The sequence below is a fragment of the Larus michahellis genome, chromosome 3 (genome assembly GCF_964199755.1).
Source record: "Larus michahellis chromosome 3, bLarMic1.1, whole genome shotgun sequence".
Taxonomy (NCBI): Eukaryota; Metazoa; Chordata; class Aves; order Charadriiformes; family Laridae; genus Larus; species Larus michahellis.
This window is the reverse complement of record NC_133898.1, coordinates 31,948,426-31,967,558: the sequence shown is the minus strand read 5'-3', so window position 1 is coordinate 31,967,558 and position 19,133 is coordinate 31,948,426. Positions and strand designations below refer to the sequence as shown.

The 19,133-nt window shown below is 39.0% G+C and overlaps 1 protein-coding gene across 3 annotated transcripts in view; it reads right to left on the bottom strand.

Moving 5' to 3' along the window:
• EML4 (EMAP like 4) overlaps nt 1-19,133 on the bottom strand; it is a 163,689-nt gene that overhangs the window by 41,929 nt on the left and 102,627 nt on the right. For 2 of the 3 annotated variants that reach the window (XM_074579551.1, XM_074579550.1), the window contains exons 4-7: nt 13,703-13,876; nt 11,454-11,582; nt 8,338-8,363; nt 7,958-7,990 (exon numbers count right to left, since the gene is read on the bottom strand). In XM_074579551.1, the coding sequence (XP_074435652.1) occupies nt 7,958-7,990; nt 8,338-8,363; nt 11,454-11,582; nt 13,703-13,876 (362 nt within the window). The remainder of the gene's footprint in view (nt 1-7,957; nt 7,991-8,337; nt 8,364-11,453; nt 11,583-13,702; nt 13,877-19,133) is intronic. The other variant, XM_074579554.1, reaches the window with a different exon arrangement.

The window sequence follows — 19,133 nt, the reverse complement described above, 5'->3', positions numbered from 1 at the left end:
GTTATTCAAGATTACCTTTGTAGATACATATTTAACACACTTGTTAGAGAGACACAGGCTAGGTATAACTTGATTAAGTCTCTCCCTACAGAAGAGGAAGGATTAAAAAAATAAGAGACAACCCACTGAAAGATTTTTGTCTAAGACTGTAGATTTCCTTTCAGAATAACCTTTAGGGCAGATATAATATTAATGTAGAAATCTTTTGAAATACTAAAGAGGATGGCAGCATATCAACAAAACCATTCTCAAACAGCAACTAATTGCCTGAGGCCAAATTCTTGTACTTGCAAGTTAAAAACCCCAGTGATTTAACTCTTTCCTAGCATACTGGCTCAACTGAATGCTCAAGAGCATTAAAGTGCTTCTTTCCTGCATTCTCACTATTTCCAGGTACAAAGCAATATGCCAAGATATTTTTTTCCTCACTTGATCTTTTTGAAAGAAAGAGCCTTAGCCATGTCATAACAGATACGTAGTGGGGGCTGTAGGGGAGATAAAGTCAGAAGTTTTTAAGAGAGTGGGGGGAAAAAAGTTCCAACAAACAAAAAATCCTCAACAATTCTGGTACCTACCAGTCTAAACGCAGTAGCTATGAAAGTAAAAATTCTCTACCCCATATAAAGAGATGTTCAGACCCCACTACCCTCTGTGCAGCAGCATCTGGGGAGGGATGGGAAGGTGGAGGGGCAGGAGGCCATACCTGAAAGGCCCTTGGCACTTGTTAATCAGCAACTGCAGACGTCCTCTAAATCCTTTCAAATATGGATCAAACCAATCTAAAACTACAGTTGAAGCTCCGTAGACAGCACACCCAGGTGCGGAGGATTATCCACGCCACACAAAAAGGAACAGCTCAAGCCCAGGGCTGCTAGACAAGGCAGCATCACACAGATGCAGTCCTCTGGCTTCAGGGGCCAGCTCTTCACCAGGAACAGCTGTAGCTGCTTTTTGTGCAGCTTTGAGCTCAAATTCACAGCCCTTGCCAGACTCTGCGTGGCTCCGCAATAATTCACCTCTGCGCTGGAGCCTCAACAATCTCTTTGCACAAGCGCCAGGGGACACAGGACCAGCACTCCCATTTTTTTTCTCCCAGGATCGGCTCAGGCTTATTAGCCTCATGTGGGAGCCCCCTGGCTGTGCTGGACCCGAGCAAAATCCATGCAGGTCTCAACTCTCTGTGTGATCCCCAGAGGTCTGGGGAAATTTTTAACTCAGCCCCAAAGATGCAGAAACACTAGATCTGACTACACCATAGCCCCAGTCAGCTGAAGGGACACAAAACATCTCTCAGGGAGAGTGGCACAAAGACAGAGCCCAGCGACTTGGCAAGGGCTCACTGAAAGGTGGATTTGAGCGCCAAACAGCCACAAGGCTCTGCAAATCCATGTAATGATCTGGAGGAACACCACAGCTGAGCGGATGCTCAACATGCCCCCCCAGTGCCCTCTCTCTGCCTGCATCGCTCTGGTTTTTGCCCTGATCAGGGTACTGCAGCGCTTGCTTCCAGCAGCAGGGACTTGGCCGTCACTGGCGTACGCACAAATACACTCTGCTGATTTCAGAACACCATCTAAAAACCTCTTTCTCCCAATAGCTGGGAACCCCTCAACTTCCAGGCAACAATAAAGCACGGCCAGGTTGTTTACTTTTTGTGCGCGTGACCGCATAGCTCTTAACTTCAGCACAGCCCTGCCCATCTGCTGTCTGAAAGTGCATCAGGTGAGCGTGGAAACAGCAATCGTGCCCTTCCTCCTCCCAGCCTTCATTTTGCAAATATAAAAACATCCAGCTATTTAACTTTTTTTTTTTCATGATAAGGTTTCAGTCTGCCTCCACGCCACGACAAAGTCAACATTTTATGCTTGTGAGTGGCTATAACTGCAGGCAGTGTTACAGAAAAGAACCTGCCAGGGTTTTGATGCATTAGCATTTTCCATAGGGCTGTGTATCTCTTTCAGAATTACTTCTGATACATCCTGGGACTGCATTTGTGCTTTCATACAAACCGAGTGGTTCAATCTTTGTGTGATTAACTAGCATGTTAGAGCCCTTTTTCTCACCATTTAATTCTGTCAGACAACCCGTTTATAGCTAAAAAGTTGCTAGCAATTCCTGCATGTGTGATCTTGTACTTTGCATAATTTAATTTTGTCTTATACTACTCCAGGCCTCAGGAACATCCAGGTCTTACTGTACTAAATAAAATCTCAGCTTCCACTGTGTCGGTTTGGTCTCTCAGCTTCATGTCATCAGTGAAATTTCATCAGCGCTCCTACTTTCCTGTGTTAAGTTCATTAGTGTAAACACTAAGCCAAACAGGTCCCAACAGGCTGCAGGCAGATGTTAGCAACCAGAGTATCTACTGCGGGTTCTTTGAAAGTTTATAGCCTGCTAGAGAAGAGAGGAATAAGTATGTCAGTGAAACAAGGTGCTGCTACGAAGAGGGAACCGTAGAAGCCTGACTGATCTGCAAGGGAAGAAGTGTATCTTCTTTATCGACAGTCACTGCAAGCCAGCGTGCTTACCTTGCACACAAAAAACTGTTGGTGAAGCATGCAACACCAAAAATCCAGGACTAAAACTAGGGGCAAACAAAACAAAACAGGCAAACAGTGGACAGTGGCTAAAAATTTTCTGCAAAGCCTCCTTGTACCAAAAAGAGATTCCCATTAACATAAATAAGCTTTTAATCAGGCCTGATACACAAAAAACAAAACCCAACCAAAAAAAATCAAACAAAAAACAACAAGCAAAAAACCCAAACCAAAACAAAAAAATAAAACACCAAGAAAAGAAAAAGCAGCACAAAGGTAACAGTAAAATTCAACTTCAAACAATGCCTATTAATTCACTTTGGAAGAAAGTTTAAAACGCAAGAATTCAGGGAGAGCAAGCTGGATGGTAAGACCAATTAAAAGACTGCAGGTGATAACAGACAGGAAAGATATGGCAATAAAAACCATCTGAAAGGCTGAAATTAGTGCTTCCATGAAGTCAGCATGGAAGGACTTATCCAGTGACACTTGAGCAATTTATTACTTTCTGTGAATCATATTCTTAGGGGAATATGGAAGATTTTCAGAGGAAAATAATAAAAATAATAGGAACTGAAAGGAGGAGAAAAAAAAGATCAAAGGAGCCTTTGTAGATTAACTCAGAAGTATCTACAGAGAAGAGCAATTCAGGAGACACGAAACCTACTGTTTAGGTCCTTCAGAAATTTGAAGACAGTGACACAACAAAACCAAAATCCTCCTGGTTTCCAAAAAACACGCCTTAAAATGAAATTTTCAAGGAATACACAGTAGTTTCCTAGAAGCACGTGAGAAGCCCTCATCCTCAATTACTGATTTCTTCAACAAAACTGGACAAATTATTAGAAAAATGTCTTTTGTACCATGCTATTCCTCATTATTTAGACAGACCCTGAGGTGGCCCCCCAAGCCTGTGCTGTAATTAACTGCTCTTCAGCTAGAAAGTATATGCATAATGGGAAGTCTAATGAGCATACACACACATATACACACACACACACTCACAGAGTAGATAACAATAAATAACAAAATTATCTGGTTTTGTACGCAAGTTTAATTCTTAAGGAATCATTACAATAATCTTATCTTGCAAATTATTAGTGACTATTTTTCAACAGGTCCTACCCCATCTAGTTTGAAAGAGCAACATGGACTGATGCATCAAAACCCTCAGCTCAGTTCTACTTGTGTTTAGCATATGAATCTTACCCCTAAAGTGAACTACAAGCAAAGGAAAAACCCCAAAAGACTCCAACTAGCTTGGCCAAGCAGAACTCTCTAATAATATACAATAAACTACCACATCCAGAGTACATTTATTAATCTGTCTTCACCTTCTAGTTGCTTGACCAGTGAAGTTATGCTTTAGTAATACTACAAATAGCTTCTTTCCCACAAGCTTTCTGCTTCCAGGCCTGTGTCCAAGAACACTGTAGGACCACTAACCTGAGGGACAAAGGCTTAGAAGCCTGTTTCTAATTTAAACCAGTGCTAACAGCACAGAGACGAATACAACCATATGCAGCCACCATGCCCAGACCATTACATTTTAAGTTACAATGGAATTAAAAAGCAGCTGCAGGTCTGCCGTCTCTCACCCTGAGCTGTGTGTCAATGCTTGCTGAACCCGACAAGCAGACATGCACTGTCACTACTGAGCACTGATGCAATGCAAACCAAACAGCTGGAAAAAAGCAGATGAGACAAGAAATTTGCCTTGGTTTGGAATGATTTTACAGCTTTGCTGTGTGATTTCTTAGTAGATCTTTGGTTACTAATTTTATATAAATTGATAAGTAAATCACAGTTAAAACCCTGTTTTTGCATGTACCAGGGGACATTAAGAATCTAGGTATTAACAACAGTTACCATTCGCATTTAAATCAAGTTTAATATTAAACTCTAGCTTTTTATTAAAAAAAAAAAGGGGGGACTCAAAAAGGAGTACTGGACACACACAACCTCAATAAGACTGTACCTAAACACTTCCTGCTTAAATAATAAAATCCTGACTTCACCAAGAATCACTGATATAAACTCTCAAATACCGATTTATTTTTCTGACAGTAGCTATGGTTCTGATAACATGCACTGTGCCTGAATGACAGCAATAGCCCAATAACAATGAGACAGACTGGATCTCCATTTGCTCTCAGGTACGTGAGCACCTTCAATAAGCATCTGACAGAAAAATCTGAGCAAAAATCGGACCCGAGGTATTTCGTGAATTCTGCACTCTCCGTGGACAGGACACACTGTCAGCAGGGTAAATTTTTCCATTGTGTGCTTCAGACTTGCCCCATCCTGTGAAGCTAGAACCATAGTGCAGTTAAACTAACAGAAGAAAAAGTACTGGAAACTAATAAAGCACAATCTAAAAAGAAACAAACTTAGGAATGCAGTGAATGTTTTTCATTAATTCTTTCACATATGGTTTTTATTGCCATCCAAAACTGTCTTAAGTGACTCTTATTACTTTATAATAAGTGAACAAGTGATTCATATAAAGGAGCTATCACTGAAAACCAAACTCAAACACGCCATCTCATCGAAAAAAAAAATCACCTTTTCTCTTAAAATAAGCCAGGTCTTTAACTTCTGGGTATGCAAATATGAATGCTTAATGATTAATCCTTTAAAAACGTCTCTGCTGCAGTCAAAAAAGCAAGATGGCTTTTATAGGCAATTATAAATACCTGCTGGTAAAGAATTTAAAATAGCAACTTTAGTTAGCGTCCTTTTAAGGCTGTAGTAAGCACCTGTTCATTTTACCCATAGCTTTATTAGATTTTCACAGAATTTTAATATCTCCTTAGAACTGGATTTTATTGTCCTGGTTTACAAGGATAAGCAAACAAATGTTCAAAAATAAGCTGAAAAACCTAAACCCAAAAATCTTTTCAGCAAATGTATGGAAGTGTCTACAATACTTCCCTCATTGGATTGTCATCACCAAAGTGTTCCAGGTGTGTACAGCTCAGGACTAACCTTAACGTGGAGCAGATGCAACTCAACCCAAGCGCAAGAGATAGAGGCACTGAAGGAACAAAACTGGGTGGTGAGACTGAAGGTCCATGAGGAACTCTGGTAACACGCATGGTCTCGGCATGGCGCCAAACGGAGGAAACTGAAGGGACTGCCCGCAAGGCAGCTGCAGGCTGCATCTCCCCTCACTGCCGCTGCTGGCAGGAGGAGAAAATTGCTCAGGTCTTGCTGACATCTACATGCAACACCTGTAGCATGCTCTCCAGGGTCCACACCAAAGCCAATTCAGCCATTGAAGTTAATGCCTTTCACCACAGAAGCTCATCTGAGATTCTCACTTGCTCCTCAAGTCTTTCACTTTTATAGCTAATAACATACTATCAATAGAAATCACAACGAACGCACACAGAGGGTCACAACACAGGTAACACTGCAGTAACTTCTGCTGCTAGAAAAATAAGATTCCAAGAACTAAACACACAAAAACATGCTTCTCTACATTTTGTGGTTCCATACTATATTGACATGTTTCAAAGCAGTTTTGTTTTTTTTATGTGGCAACTATCAAGTACAGAACAGGCTAATGTCCGTGGCCCTGAACAGGACACTGCAGGACAGAGAACAGGCTGAGTACTGCTAAGCTGATACTGGAAGGGATGGGAGGACCCTCTGCAATTACGGTAACTAATAGATAGTTAACTCCTGTGTCAGGAAACACAACACAAAACCTAACACAGCCTTACACACACGTACACACATACTCTAAAAGCTGTCAAAAAATACATTCATTTGTCCACATTAAAAAAAACCCCAACAGTATCTTTGGAGGCTGAATCCTGCTAATCGCAACGTCATCCATGTTAAAGGCGGAATGATGTTTTGCCACTATGTGTGTTTAATGTTAGTAAATGCCTTTTTTATGACAAGACTTTCTCTCCATCTTCCGTACCCCTGGGGCCACTGTCACCTGCATCATATTTCTCTTTCATTCCAGTTGGGCTCAGAACAGACCAGAGCATCACACACGTGGAAGGTACCCACTTCCTCAGTCAGTGCAAGCTCACACCGTCTGCAGAGTAACACGACAGACAGCCGGGCAAGCATCGAGGCCAACCTAAGTTAGAGCCACCAGGACGAGGGAACTGAAGGACGGCCCGTTCTTGGCAGAACACGTAGAATTGTAGAAGCACATTGTAAGGAAAGAATTAGTATTGAAGGTACTTTAGCTGTATGCAACTTGTTTTTGTGAAAAGCTGTGTTTGGTAGAAAGGGTATTTTTAATATAACAGTTTTATTTAATTCTTGCAAAGCTAGATCGCAGCTGGTCTGGACGCTACTGATTAGTTCTCTTTTTACAGTAACCATTGCTGCACATATGTACCATTCCACAGCTGGTGTTAAGCAACCTGGCATAAAGAAACATTTCTTCTTTGTTCCTGATGCTTATTCACTCTCTTTCAGCCCTCTTGTCTTTGAAGAATGCTTTTGGTAAGCATCGATTTTGAATATTTTTAAATCTATAACTTATCTATGAATTAGAAAAAGATAAAGCAATTGGATTCAACCTGATTTTGCTTTCATTACAACAATTCATATATTAACTTCCAAAAAATTTGAGCGTTTTTTATTTTTTGAAAGAAAATCCAGAGGAGATCAAAAGTAATCAAACTGTATAATGTAATCTTGCTTACAGAGCAGAATTTGGAGGCCACAGAGTTGTTAATTAGCAGCAAAGAAGCATGAGACAGAACCTCTGTACGTAGATACATGTTGTGTACTGCATGCACTCAGGTTACATGCTTTAGTTGGGTAACAGCATGCTTCAGTACAGTTTGCAGGACATCAAAGCAGCGTAGTTTAGCGACACAAGAAGTGGATTTCTTCTCTTGTCACATCCCGCCACGTTCAGATAGATGGCTCCTTTTCCTGCCTGAACACGCCAGCGGCAGCAGGTAGCCACAGAATGCAAGATTCATCGGTGCAAAGACATACACTTGAGAAGAGACTCATTTTTCATTTTAGGAGACTATATTAAAACCTTCGGTCTCCATTCTTGTCTAATCAGTGTGTATATGTTGTAATATTGGCAAGACAGAAAGCTGAGATAAAACAAATCTTTTAGTTGGCAGTTCTTAATATTCTGATATCTTAGGCAACAACGCAAGACTTCTAGAACCTTATTTGAACACACATTCCTCTCTGAGGAAATTATGCATGTCGTAATTTATTTTAGACTACCCCCAAATAATCCTCACATAGACTGTAACGTGCATATGCATATAAGTTTCCATAATAAGAAAGCTGAAATATTTATTTAAAAGCTCAAAGTTTTTAAGTCATCTCGCACTGATGCTCTTTGATGGTGAAAAGCCAAATAAAAGATTCGTTACAGCGCTGAATTAGAAAGCGACCAAAGGGCATAGCTTAATTCTTACCTTGGCTGTTTTTTTCACGAGTTGACATTTTTGCTGGTTATGGGACAGAAATAAAATATCTTAAAACTATTTCTAAAGTCTCACTCACACCTGCTTGGATGAAGACTGGCACATAGGTCAAAACTTTAAATTTTTGTTTTCATAACCCTCCCTATTTACGCACATACACACAGAGAAAAATAATCAAAGGCGGCTTTTTGTTTCACAAAAGTAAAACAAATCTTCCCACCACCCACCAAAAATTTCAAACATTTATTTTAGCTCTACATCCCTATTTCGTAAGCATATGCCCCAATGTATTTATTTACAGGAAATGCTATTCAGAAAAAGCAAATTTTTTCAACTTCATCCAATATTTAAAAATAAATGTTTTTATTTACCTTGGCTGACGATGACATCTTTGTGCCTGGGGAAAAATTCAATATATTATTGTTAGTAATATGTGAAGTGCTTATCAAGCCAATACCTTCTAGTTCTTACACATTACTGCATTTGGCAATCTCATCAGATTCTATGTACAGTCACTGTAATATAGGATGCTAAAAAACTAATCTTGGTCATCATAGTGCATTTTAACCCACACATTACTTTATGCAGTTCACTGTATCTTTCAAGTAACTTAAAACCTATGGCAAGGGTTCCTAAGAATTACTGTGATAACAACAAAATACAAAAAGCTTTTAAAAATGGAGGATATACTCCTTGGGCATGGAAAATTCCATTTTGAGAGTGCAAACTTGCAACAACCAAATGTTTTAAGCTGCCAAACACCCTCAGGCCTGCATGCAAAGCATTTAACACCTGTCAAAATAAGCTGTCAGCACACAACAACACAAATTTTTCTAGGAATTAACCCTGTTGGACACATGGATTAGATGTAAGCAAGTTGCAGTTTCATTTAAATTGGATCCATGCAGCGTTACTGGATGTACAACAAACACAAAGTCTTCAAAGCAGTGCAGCTGAGACATTTCTCCTCACCAGAGCCAGGAATGAACTACTCACAAAAAACCTCAATCCTTTTTTTTGGGTGAAGAGGGAAGAAATACTAATTTCCAGCATTAGAGCTACTTCTTACCAGAGTAACACTCCTTGACGGAAGAACGTATTGCACAAAAAAACCCTCTTGAATTCATTTGAAAATCAGCAGAAAGGTATGAGTGGCATCCAGTATTTTTAGCTGGATGGAGGTCAAATTTTTGTAACAGCGACAAAGGGTCAAGCATATGCATGAGGAAAGCCATCTCTGGCTATTGGTAGAATCACCCTTCACCACATTGCCAAATGAAAAATTAAAACTGGATTCCCAGTCTTGCTTGAAAAAAACTGAATGATGGGCTGCCGTGGGAACCCTCTTACTTCTTATGGCGTTATCAAACTGATTTACAGCTCAGTGCTGGCTTAAAGACTGAGCTTACTAAACAAAGTTCATATCCTGGGCTAGTAGTGCAAAGCATATGTAAAACATTTCTGTCTTGGGGCCCACATGAGGGGCTGAATTCTATTCCCTTGCAAAAGACTCGGGTAACTTCAGGCAGATTAGGCCAACATTTCTTAATTGTGAACGATAACTGCAATAAAACAATATGTCTTAGCACAATATCAACCAATTCTTATAGAAGTTGGGCACACAGGGTGTGAGCAAGAAATGAGTGTTAATGTGTGCTCCTGAGTGCAAATAGTGCTTTGATTATATATCTGAGCATAAGAACAAGGCACACAAACAATACAACACCCAGTCTTCAAACAGGTGATGGTCTACAACTGATAATGTTTGAAGCTCTTTTTTTGCCAAATACTTTAAGAAACAACAGCTTCAAGTTTTGAACAGACAACTTAACTCTAACAATAATTAATACCAAACTTTCCTTGTCCTCTCTTTTGTTAGATACCCGATTTTTTTTTTACATTAGAGACTGTAGAAGAGCAGCATTTAAAGTCTTTTACAAAATAAGCAGAACCACAGGGAAATGAAACAAGATACCTCTATTTTGACCATGCCTGAACCAATATACAAAATGTCAACAAAAGTCAAATTTATTTTTTATTATTAGCAAATTTGAAGTATATACCACATTGTGAAAGATATTTTAGTAGCATAACAAAAACCAAGAAACTTGATAAGTAGAAATCAAGACAGAGGGTTTTTTCATTCCAAAATATTATCTAGCCGTACCCTGCTATAATCTAAATTGCCAAAGGGCTTTTAAATTCCAACGCTGAAAACCAATCATAAAAGGAAAAGAAATACTTGCAAAATATGTAACCCATAATCCCTCACACAGAGCACTTCACTGCTCTGCAGAACTCTTCAGGCTAAGCAAAAAGCTTTTAGTAAATGCACCGATATCCACACCCAAGATTAATTTGAGATGTTTTTGTTCTTCCCGTTCCTAGGAAAGAAGGAATGCACTTGCACCGCTCTTGTATTTGTACAGTATGTATTTGATGTATTTGACAGTCTTATATGCAAGCTAAGGAGAGCACTAAAGACACGATCATAAAAAGACTGGAAATTACTCTGAAAGGTCTGAATACTTGTATTTGTCATAGTGGGAGGGGTTTTCAGGTAGTTCTGCCTTGGACCAGTTAATGGCTATTTGAATGAAGATTAATGAGCAGGTGTATGAAGTCTGCAGATGACATCAAGCTGGGGGAAGCTGCTACCACACTGGGGGGATCTCAGCAAATTGGAAAGGGGTCAGTTAAAAAGTCAACACAACAATTTCAACAAATTCAGCAAAACTTCAAAGTCAAAAAAAGGAACTAAGTCTGTGAACATGAAGCAGGAAGCCCAATTGGCAAAGACTACTGAGGACAAGAAGCGGGTCACAACAGGGGTCAACAGTGTGGAGTTACAGAAAAAAGCAAACTCTTGTCCCTGTGCTGACAGGAGTAGAAGTAACTACTCTGTGCGGTTCATCCCTGGTGAGGCCTCCACTGGAGACCACAAACTGAGAAAACCTCCTGCAGAAGAGGAGCACGAGAGGAAGGATGGGCTACAGCACATCACCAACTGAAGGTGAAGCTGAAAAGGTGATCCCCTGCCTAATATCTAGAACCTGCAATAAGGAGCCTGTTAAAAAGTTAATTTGAGAGACCTACCTGAAACCATAAAAGTATATTCTTACTATTACAGTCTATGCTAGAAACACACATACTACGTCAAAACCAGTAAACTAACTTCAAGGAAATACACTTGCGTTTTCATATCAATTTTAATTAGGGAAAAACTGGTTGGAAACTTCACAACAGTGGCATTAAGCCATAAATCTTAACTCAAAGTGCATAATTCTGCTAACTCACATTTTATAATAATTTTAAGATTCTACAGGCACCTGGAGCGCCACATTGGCAGGTTATGCAATTACTCCTGGTAAAAACAAAGATGTAAATGGCCTTAGCATACACATAAATAAGTTCATTAAAATTACGCAATTTCATAGTATTTTGACTCTAAAGTTCACTTGCTTTTATGTATCAAACTGATACGTACTTGTCTGCATTCTTTGCCACTTTTGATATTAACTTAGATGTTGACGCTACTCTCAGCAGCTTGTTACGACTGTCATCTGAACTCTCCCAAGCACTGTGAGGTTTTTCAGCAGTCAAGGATTTCTTTATGCTAGAAGAAACAAAAATATATTTTAAAATGACAAGATAATAAGATAACAATAACTGGAACTGGTATGCAACGGACAGATCAAGCAGCAGGAGACAAAAGCAGAGCTAGGTCTTCCTTCAAGCTGAAGCATGAAACAGGAAAAAAAAGATTAGTCAAAAATTTCTAACTGGATGAATGAAAACAATTGAGCAAGACAGTTGCCAAATGTTTTATCCATTCCTTTCCATTTCCAAATGCTCTTACATAAAGACTTGACCAGAATAACTCTACACTTCATTACTATATTGCTAACGAATTACAAAAGTGGAAAAAAATGAGGCTACAGTATATTGGCCTTAAAGAACAAATTATTAAAAAAAAAAATAATCACTTAAGAAGGTAAGAAAGAAAAGTAGATTTATTTTTTCCCCTGATTAACTGTTCAACAGCTTTAACATGCTGATTTCTGAAGCAGAACAGTTCTATCAGATTACAGCTTCATAGGGCTGTTTTGCAGACAGCCCGTTCTAAACCACATTAATGGCTTTAATCTTTTTGAAACAAAAGTCTGCAAACTTCTTGCATGAGTAAGGCAAATTAGGTTTGGCCCAATACTACGGACAATTAAATCCATGAGTTCTAATATAATTTTTCAGCACTCTTATTGTAGTCAATTTACACTTACGGGAACCTGCAAGTTCTGCAGTCACTAGTTCATTAGTTTCACACACATCTTAACCATGGAAAACATGTTCCAAACTGATCTAGCTCAAATTATTCATCAACCAGCTCATTTAGAGTGTGACTATGTCCTGCTAACAGTATTAAACTTCATCCCGTCAGAAATGCTTTTTGCAGGAGTAAGTCTTGAACTGCAACCTTAGAAAAGGCAAGCTCCTTCCACAGCACCTCAAGAAGCTGAAAGGTCCTGCGACAAACAAGTTAATCAAATCAAGTTAAACCATTAGGAGACAAAAAAAGCCATTTATTTTTTCCCCCACACTGCAAAAGATTAGTAAGCGAGACTTCAGACAAACATCTTTACAGTGAGATACCAGGCAGGAGAAAAACAGGCCACAAGTTCAGCTGCAGGCAACTGAAGAGTTTGTGCAAGACATGGAGACAGAGCCTTTATGGAGTGTTACAACATGCATCAGTCAAGTGAAAGTTTAAATATTTATTAGAGCTGTGAATCCGAGCAATGCAAGACAACATAATCTTGTGAACTACAGTAAATTTCAGAAGAACATTTTATTTAAGAGCTTGTTTCAGTCTCCGAAATGCCAAACAGTAAAAGATTTCACACCTTCTAAAACAATATGGTGACAAGGAACCAAATGAAGAAAAAAGAAAAAAACCAAACCACATTGAGTGATCTGTGTAGTTTTGAAACTCAGAAATAATCACCCAAACCTTAAAAACCATTTACTTGATTTTGAAAAGCCATTTAAAAAAAAATAAAAATGTGCCTAATTCCCAGTAAAATCAGTGGGAACTTAATGAGGCAATCCTAAACAAACTTCTACGTTCACTCAAGTCAAGTAGTTCTATGATTTGGGTGTGAAACCAAAGCTTCACTCAATTAAAGAATCAGAATAAAAGTGAAGTGAACCGCCCTGCAACCCAGTAGGGGGCTGAAAAGGGAAGGGCCACAAAAAAATTCCAAACTGGGGTCACTTCATAGAATAATTTGAGAAGAAAAACTCCCGAAGGAAGAGTTGCAATGATACTAGTATTTATTAAATGCTGTTCCGAGATGTAGTAAACGGCCATGTGCAAAATACACTCTGCAATTCAGCTGTGCCAGAAAAGCTTATGATGTGTATTTTGGGAACAATCAAGTCAGAGTCATTATTAGATATTTCAGAATAATGACTGATTAGAGGTAATCTACCATATTAGGATTTCAATCAGAGAACAAAAAAATCCGTTGTAATCTTACAAATTTAGTCAAAGAAAAACCGCATTTTTACATATTTGCTCTGTTGCAATGCATGTTGAATGCATCTTCTCTAGCACAGAAAATATAAAACATTTATGAATTTGATCATGAGAGTGGAACTACTCCACATGGCTTGTCAAATATGAACTCAGTATCATTGCAATCATCTTCTAGTTCTGTACTGTGGTACTGTGAAAACCTTTTAGCTGGAGCAGAACTCTTGCTTTCTTGAGTTTGCCTGTGTGTTTGCAGAGTCTGTGAGGAGGGCTGGGGAGAAGGTGATGCTTGAGTTTGTGGACTTTGATCATTAGAATGAGATTCCTCTTTTTTTTCTTTCTGTCCTGGAGGTTTTTCCTTCTTTTTTTCTGTACCGCTGTAAAATAAAGTATAACATAGGGGGGAAAAAAAAAAAAGAGAACAAACAAATAAATTTAAAAGGTGGGAGAAAATGCCCTCTGTGAAGAGATGGGAGAAGCATGTAACTACTTACTATATTATAATCACCAAAAGAACACTTTGGTTATTTACTCACTTTCTTCAGGTTAGCACTTTGCTAAAATAAGATTTATTCACAAGCTTCAAAAATAAAAAAGGGTGAGGGTGGCATGGAAGATTATTTACTTATTTTTACTGCACAGTTGTAGTAAATTTAGTCTGGTTTTGGAAAGAATACAGCTTTGATTTGACTATGTCCTTCATTCACGGGTGCTTCTACAGAGTTCAAAGCTGACACAACTTGATGCACCATCAGTTTGCTGTCCCTCAGAAAAAAAATCATCCTGTGGTTCAGCTCACCGACTGCCTTTCCGTGCTGCCAGCCAACTCAGTGCAAGTGGAAGGCAGGAGTGCGACTTGCACTATCTCCGATTAGCTTAAGCCCTCCATGAAACTATACCTTTCTCTCTCCGTATTGCTGGGTGCGCACGGTACCGCTTATCTTTGTGCTGTCACCAAAACAGTGAAATGCTGTTGCTGGTCCCTTGGCTCTCCCTGGCTGCACCAGAGTTCAAAGGAAATCATCCCTGAAAACTCATCGCTGTTTTGATCTGTAGTTGACTAACATCAGACTGTCTTCCCGCTTTAATGCCTTCCATAAACAACAGCTAAGAATGTATCTTTATTTTCATAACATTGTATGTATTAGGTTAACATTTGAAAGAGCTTTAAATACATGTCATTAACAGCCTTAAATTCATTAAGAACCTCACCAAAAGTCCGCTAAATTAACAGAAAGATTCGTTAAAAATTCTTTTATAAAATAGCATGCTTTGCAATATACTGAATCACGCAAACAATAGCAGGACCTGAAAGACAAGATTATTCTTTATTGCACCTTTTTTTTTTTAGATTAAAAAAACCACACCTTCCAAGATAAATTTCTCAGTGCACGAACAAAACAAGATACATATACTGGCTAAAAAGTAAAAAGAAAGATTTTTCTCTTAGGTTTGATGTAACCTGCAAAATAAAGAAGAAATCGCATCTTTCTTAACGGGAGAATCTAGATTTCTATTCCCTCACACCAATTCTCCCCTCAAAGCCTTGTATAATCTTAATTATTTGTGTTTCCATTTACCTTTCCCCACAAAACACTACAAAACAGTAAGATAATATTCAAAATAAACGAATAAAAATAACATTCATAGGATCCTCTTTTTGTTTAATTTTTTATTTCAATTAAAGTACATCGTCTACCACAGAGACAAAGCCCTCAATGCTTACATGAGTTCAACTTTTCTAAATGCTTCCAAAGAAGCACTGAAGAACAGTTCAAAACCTGAGAAATAATATAAAGCCCAAAATATAAGGATCACTCAGGACTTCTTCCATAAACCATATTAAGTACTTTAAAATGTCAATATAGTCCATCAGTTACATTTTCTTTTCAGAAAAACAGATGAAAACAAACCAGAAAGAGCTTTCGCATTTCTTGAGGGAATACGTGTGATAATAGAGAACAAAGCCTGAAGAACTGTGGGGTTTTGGTTAATAATTTATAGCCAGAAGTCCTTAATTAACTAGAAGCATAAAAATTATTGTTATTTTTTAATCAGAAGTCTTAGCTTGCATTGCTGGATTCAAAAGCACACTACGCAATCTTAATCTTTTCCTTGTCTGTGGCAAGAAATGCAGTACATTGAAATAAATTCTCGGAATCTGTTGTCACTAAAGAAAACAAGAGTCTTTCTACTCCTACTGCGACAGGTACACTCATAGACCTCCGCATTCAGTCTCCCATATACAGTCTAATAATTGTAAAAGAGATGAGGGACGCAGGAGGAGAGAGAATACACAAACGTAATGACTTTTGCAACTCCAGATTGCAAGTCTACAAAGAATGTCCTACTTGGTCAGAACAATGGCTCACACCTGGCACCATGTTCTGTCTCTGATGGTGGCATAAAAGAGCTCACCAGTGAGGTCATTACCTGCAATCCCTTTCCCCATACTTTTTGTAATATCCTGTTTATAACGACATACCAGCAATCCTGCAATTCACCTCCGCACTCCTCCAGCACGCTCAGGCGAATGCCACCTGCTGTCAGCAGCACATCATCTAACTTATCAATTCGGTCTCCTATTTTTTGTATTCTTACCCCAAATCATTGAGCTCATCTGATCCATCTGATCCACGGGTTCAGTGCGGGAATCTCTTCAACAGCTCCCTGAGCTTGTCAGCTGTGGACTACCCGTTTCACACCTTTGCCATTAAGTTCACTCCTTAACTTCTCTGTTGGACTATGAGAGTCACTGGACCACTCTGGTTTCTCTGAGTTGCAGCACAAGGTATACCTTGGGTTCCAACATAGTGCTTGTATCTACCATCAGGTTGCAAGTGGGCTTCTTTTTTTGACTGCCATTTTAACGTGAAAGTAAATTATGTAGATATGTGGCAGTCTTGGTACTGAATATCTTTGTGCTGAACTCATTTGGTTTGCTCTCTCCTGCTAAACTCCTCAGCTTGGTTGTATTATGACTGTTATTACAGAGCAGCTCTCCCACTAATACCTCTTGAACTAGGTCGTGTGCGACAACTGAAATCAAATCAAGAACAGCACCTTTTCTTGTGGGTTTCTAAAGACTAGTTGTTCTGGGAAGCAGTTATTTAATGCATCCAAAAATTCTTTCCAAATCCCAACCCGATGAGGCATTTCTTCAGTCTACATGTGAGTAGTTGAGACATATTACTATCTGTCCTAATTTTGCAGATTCTCTAATTTCACTTAACACAATGTTTCATCCTTTGGACCACAACACATTGGCAGCTACTGTGGAGGGTGGTCATTGTGAAACAGGACGACTATTCTTACCAGAAGCCATTTTCAGAAGAATGTTTATTCCTAAGGAAAATGATCAAGCAGTTCTTTGTGACAGTCATCTGCAGTACGAAGTACAAACCTGCTTCCAACCCTAGTGATAATATAAGGTATGCAGCATGTTTTTTGTTCTAAAGCGTTTCGACACCTCTGTGACCACTCAGTTCTCGAGTACGGGGCTGAAATTTTCCCAACATTTATGTGATTTCATCTCTGTCAATGGGACATCATCTACGTGTTGTATGTGGTACATTCCTGGGCTCTCGTTTTAGCAACAGCTGATATTTTAGCATACCTTTGATGAAATGAGACGTGGTGCTGTTGTGCAGTTACTGAGCCATCAGATCATATCCATGATCTCATTGTTCCAGTTGACAGAACAAAGATTAAACAGTCCAGGAAATGAACCAAAAGACATTCTCAGAGATGGCAGGTCTACAGAGGCCAGAGCCCCAGAAATGTACAATATTAAGACTGCACAAAATACAGACACTAAACTTCAACAACAGTAATAGTTTGGACACAAGCAGGCCTTCTGTTATTTTGTGACCAGATGTATGGCTACATATATTTAGAACATGAGAAGCTACAGGCAGTTTATGGGGGCTGTTTGGTAACTAAAGTGTAATTCTCCATCGACAGATGACCGTGTCCACCTGCTGCACTAGTTCAACCTCCAGCCTGAAGAAAAGCTTGGACAAGCTGGGCGGAAGCATCCCATGATCAGCTGAGATATTCTCCTTTGGCATCCTTCCTTTTCAACTGTGACAAAAATTTTAGACACACTTACCCTAACTTTAAGGAAATGTGACTACTATTGACATTCACTTATGTCAATGTAAATGTCAATCCTAGTGTCTCCTACTGGGAACACTATTTGGTACTGAACAGTTTTGCTGTTGTTAAAAACATGCAACCACAAAGCCTGAGATTTGACCTTTACTTCCACCTTTCTTGAGCTGGTAATTTTACAAAAAGGAAACTCTGTTTTCTTCCAAATACCAAACAAATTTAATGGAAGAGCGTCTAAAGACAGGAGAGTGAAAGGAACTGCTGAAAAGGTAACTAAAGAGGGAACCTTAAGCCCTCCTAAAACAAGCCTTGAAAAAGGGACTCGTGTATCTTCAGATGCGTTGAATCCACCAAAACCTACCCTGGAAAGTGCCTGAGGAGAGCTGCCCTCTGCATATTAAGGCTTTCCTCTTGTGGCCTATCCAGGTCTCCTTTTAAAGACCTTAACTCAGATGAAAGGGATGCCGGCCACTCCGCTCTGCTCTTCTGCGGCAGTCAAGCGTTGAGCAGCCAATGAATCAAGAAGGTGATTCAGCACAAACACAGGCTGAACAACACGGGAACCGGACTGGCTCTCATCAAAGTGCCAAGAGCCACAGGGGTAAGATTAATGGAAAAGTGCTAAGAAATACCTTCCTGCAGGAATGTTTTTTGTCCCAGTGCCTGTCACACTAGCAGATAGAGACATAAAGTGATCACTTTCTGATTTATTGTTGAAGAGTAAACATAAGGAGTCAATAAAAAGAAAAATATGCAATGCTACACAATGGAGAAGAGTGAAAAGCACGGCATTACCCTTGCTTTCCAAATTCCGAAGGGCACTAAAGCTTTTTCTGGTGTTCTCATACAGTTTATATTTGCATACAGCATTTTTATTCCCTGAAGTATATCATTTCCCTGTCTTGTTGTATAGCACAGTATTTACATTCACACTTGAAGATAATCCAGCCACTGGAGTTACCAGAGTACTCTACAGAGGCAAAGAATTTGTTCACATAATTTACTGCAGTTATACATTAGAGTATTCTCTGTCCTGTGTCTGTATCTGGCCGCCAGTTCTTCCCAACAAACAGGAATAGGTGCAAAACCTACTGATTAAAGAAGCCACATAATCACTAAGTAACAGAAGAAAGTTAAACAAACACTTTGTTTACTGTATGCAGATGAAACCATTACATGGAGGGAAAAAAAACTATTGTTTGGTACTTGGCTCATTTAACTTACAAATACTCAAGCAGTGTCATCTGATACAGATATTCTTCATAAAGACTAAGTAGATATATTTTGGGTTAAGATTTTCTACACAAAAATGTAAACTTTTATCTTACACAGTTCACTATTGTTTCATAGTTATTTTGCTATTGCCTGCTATTTAACATCCAGACAATGGAGTCAGTTTTGTCCTTTAGTTTCCTTGAAAAAAAAAACAAACAAAAAACCAAAAAACATGCAGATGAGTACCAGAAGGAAAAAATTTCCATTTTTATTGGAAATACATTTGCCTGTTCTGTCCCTTAGTCA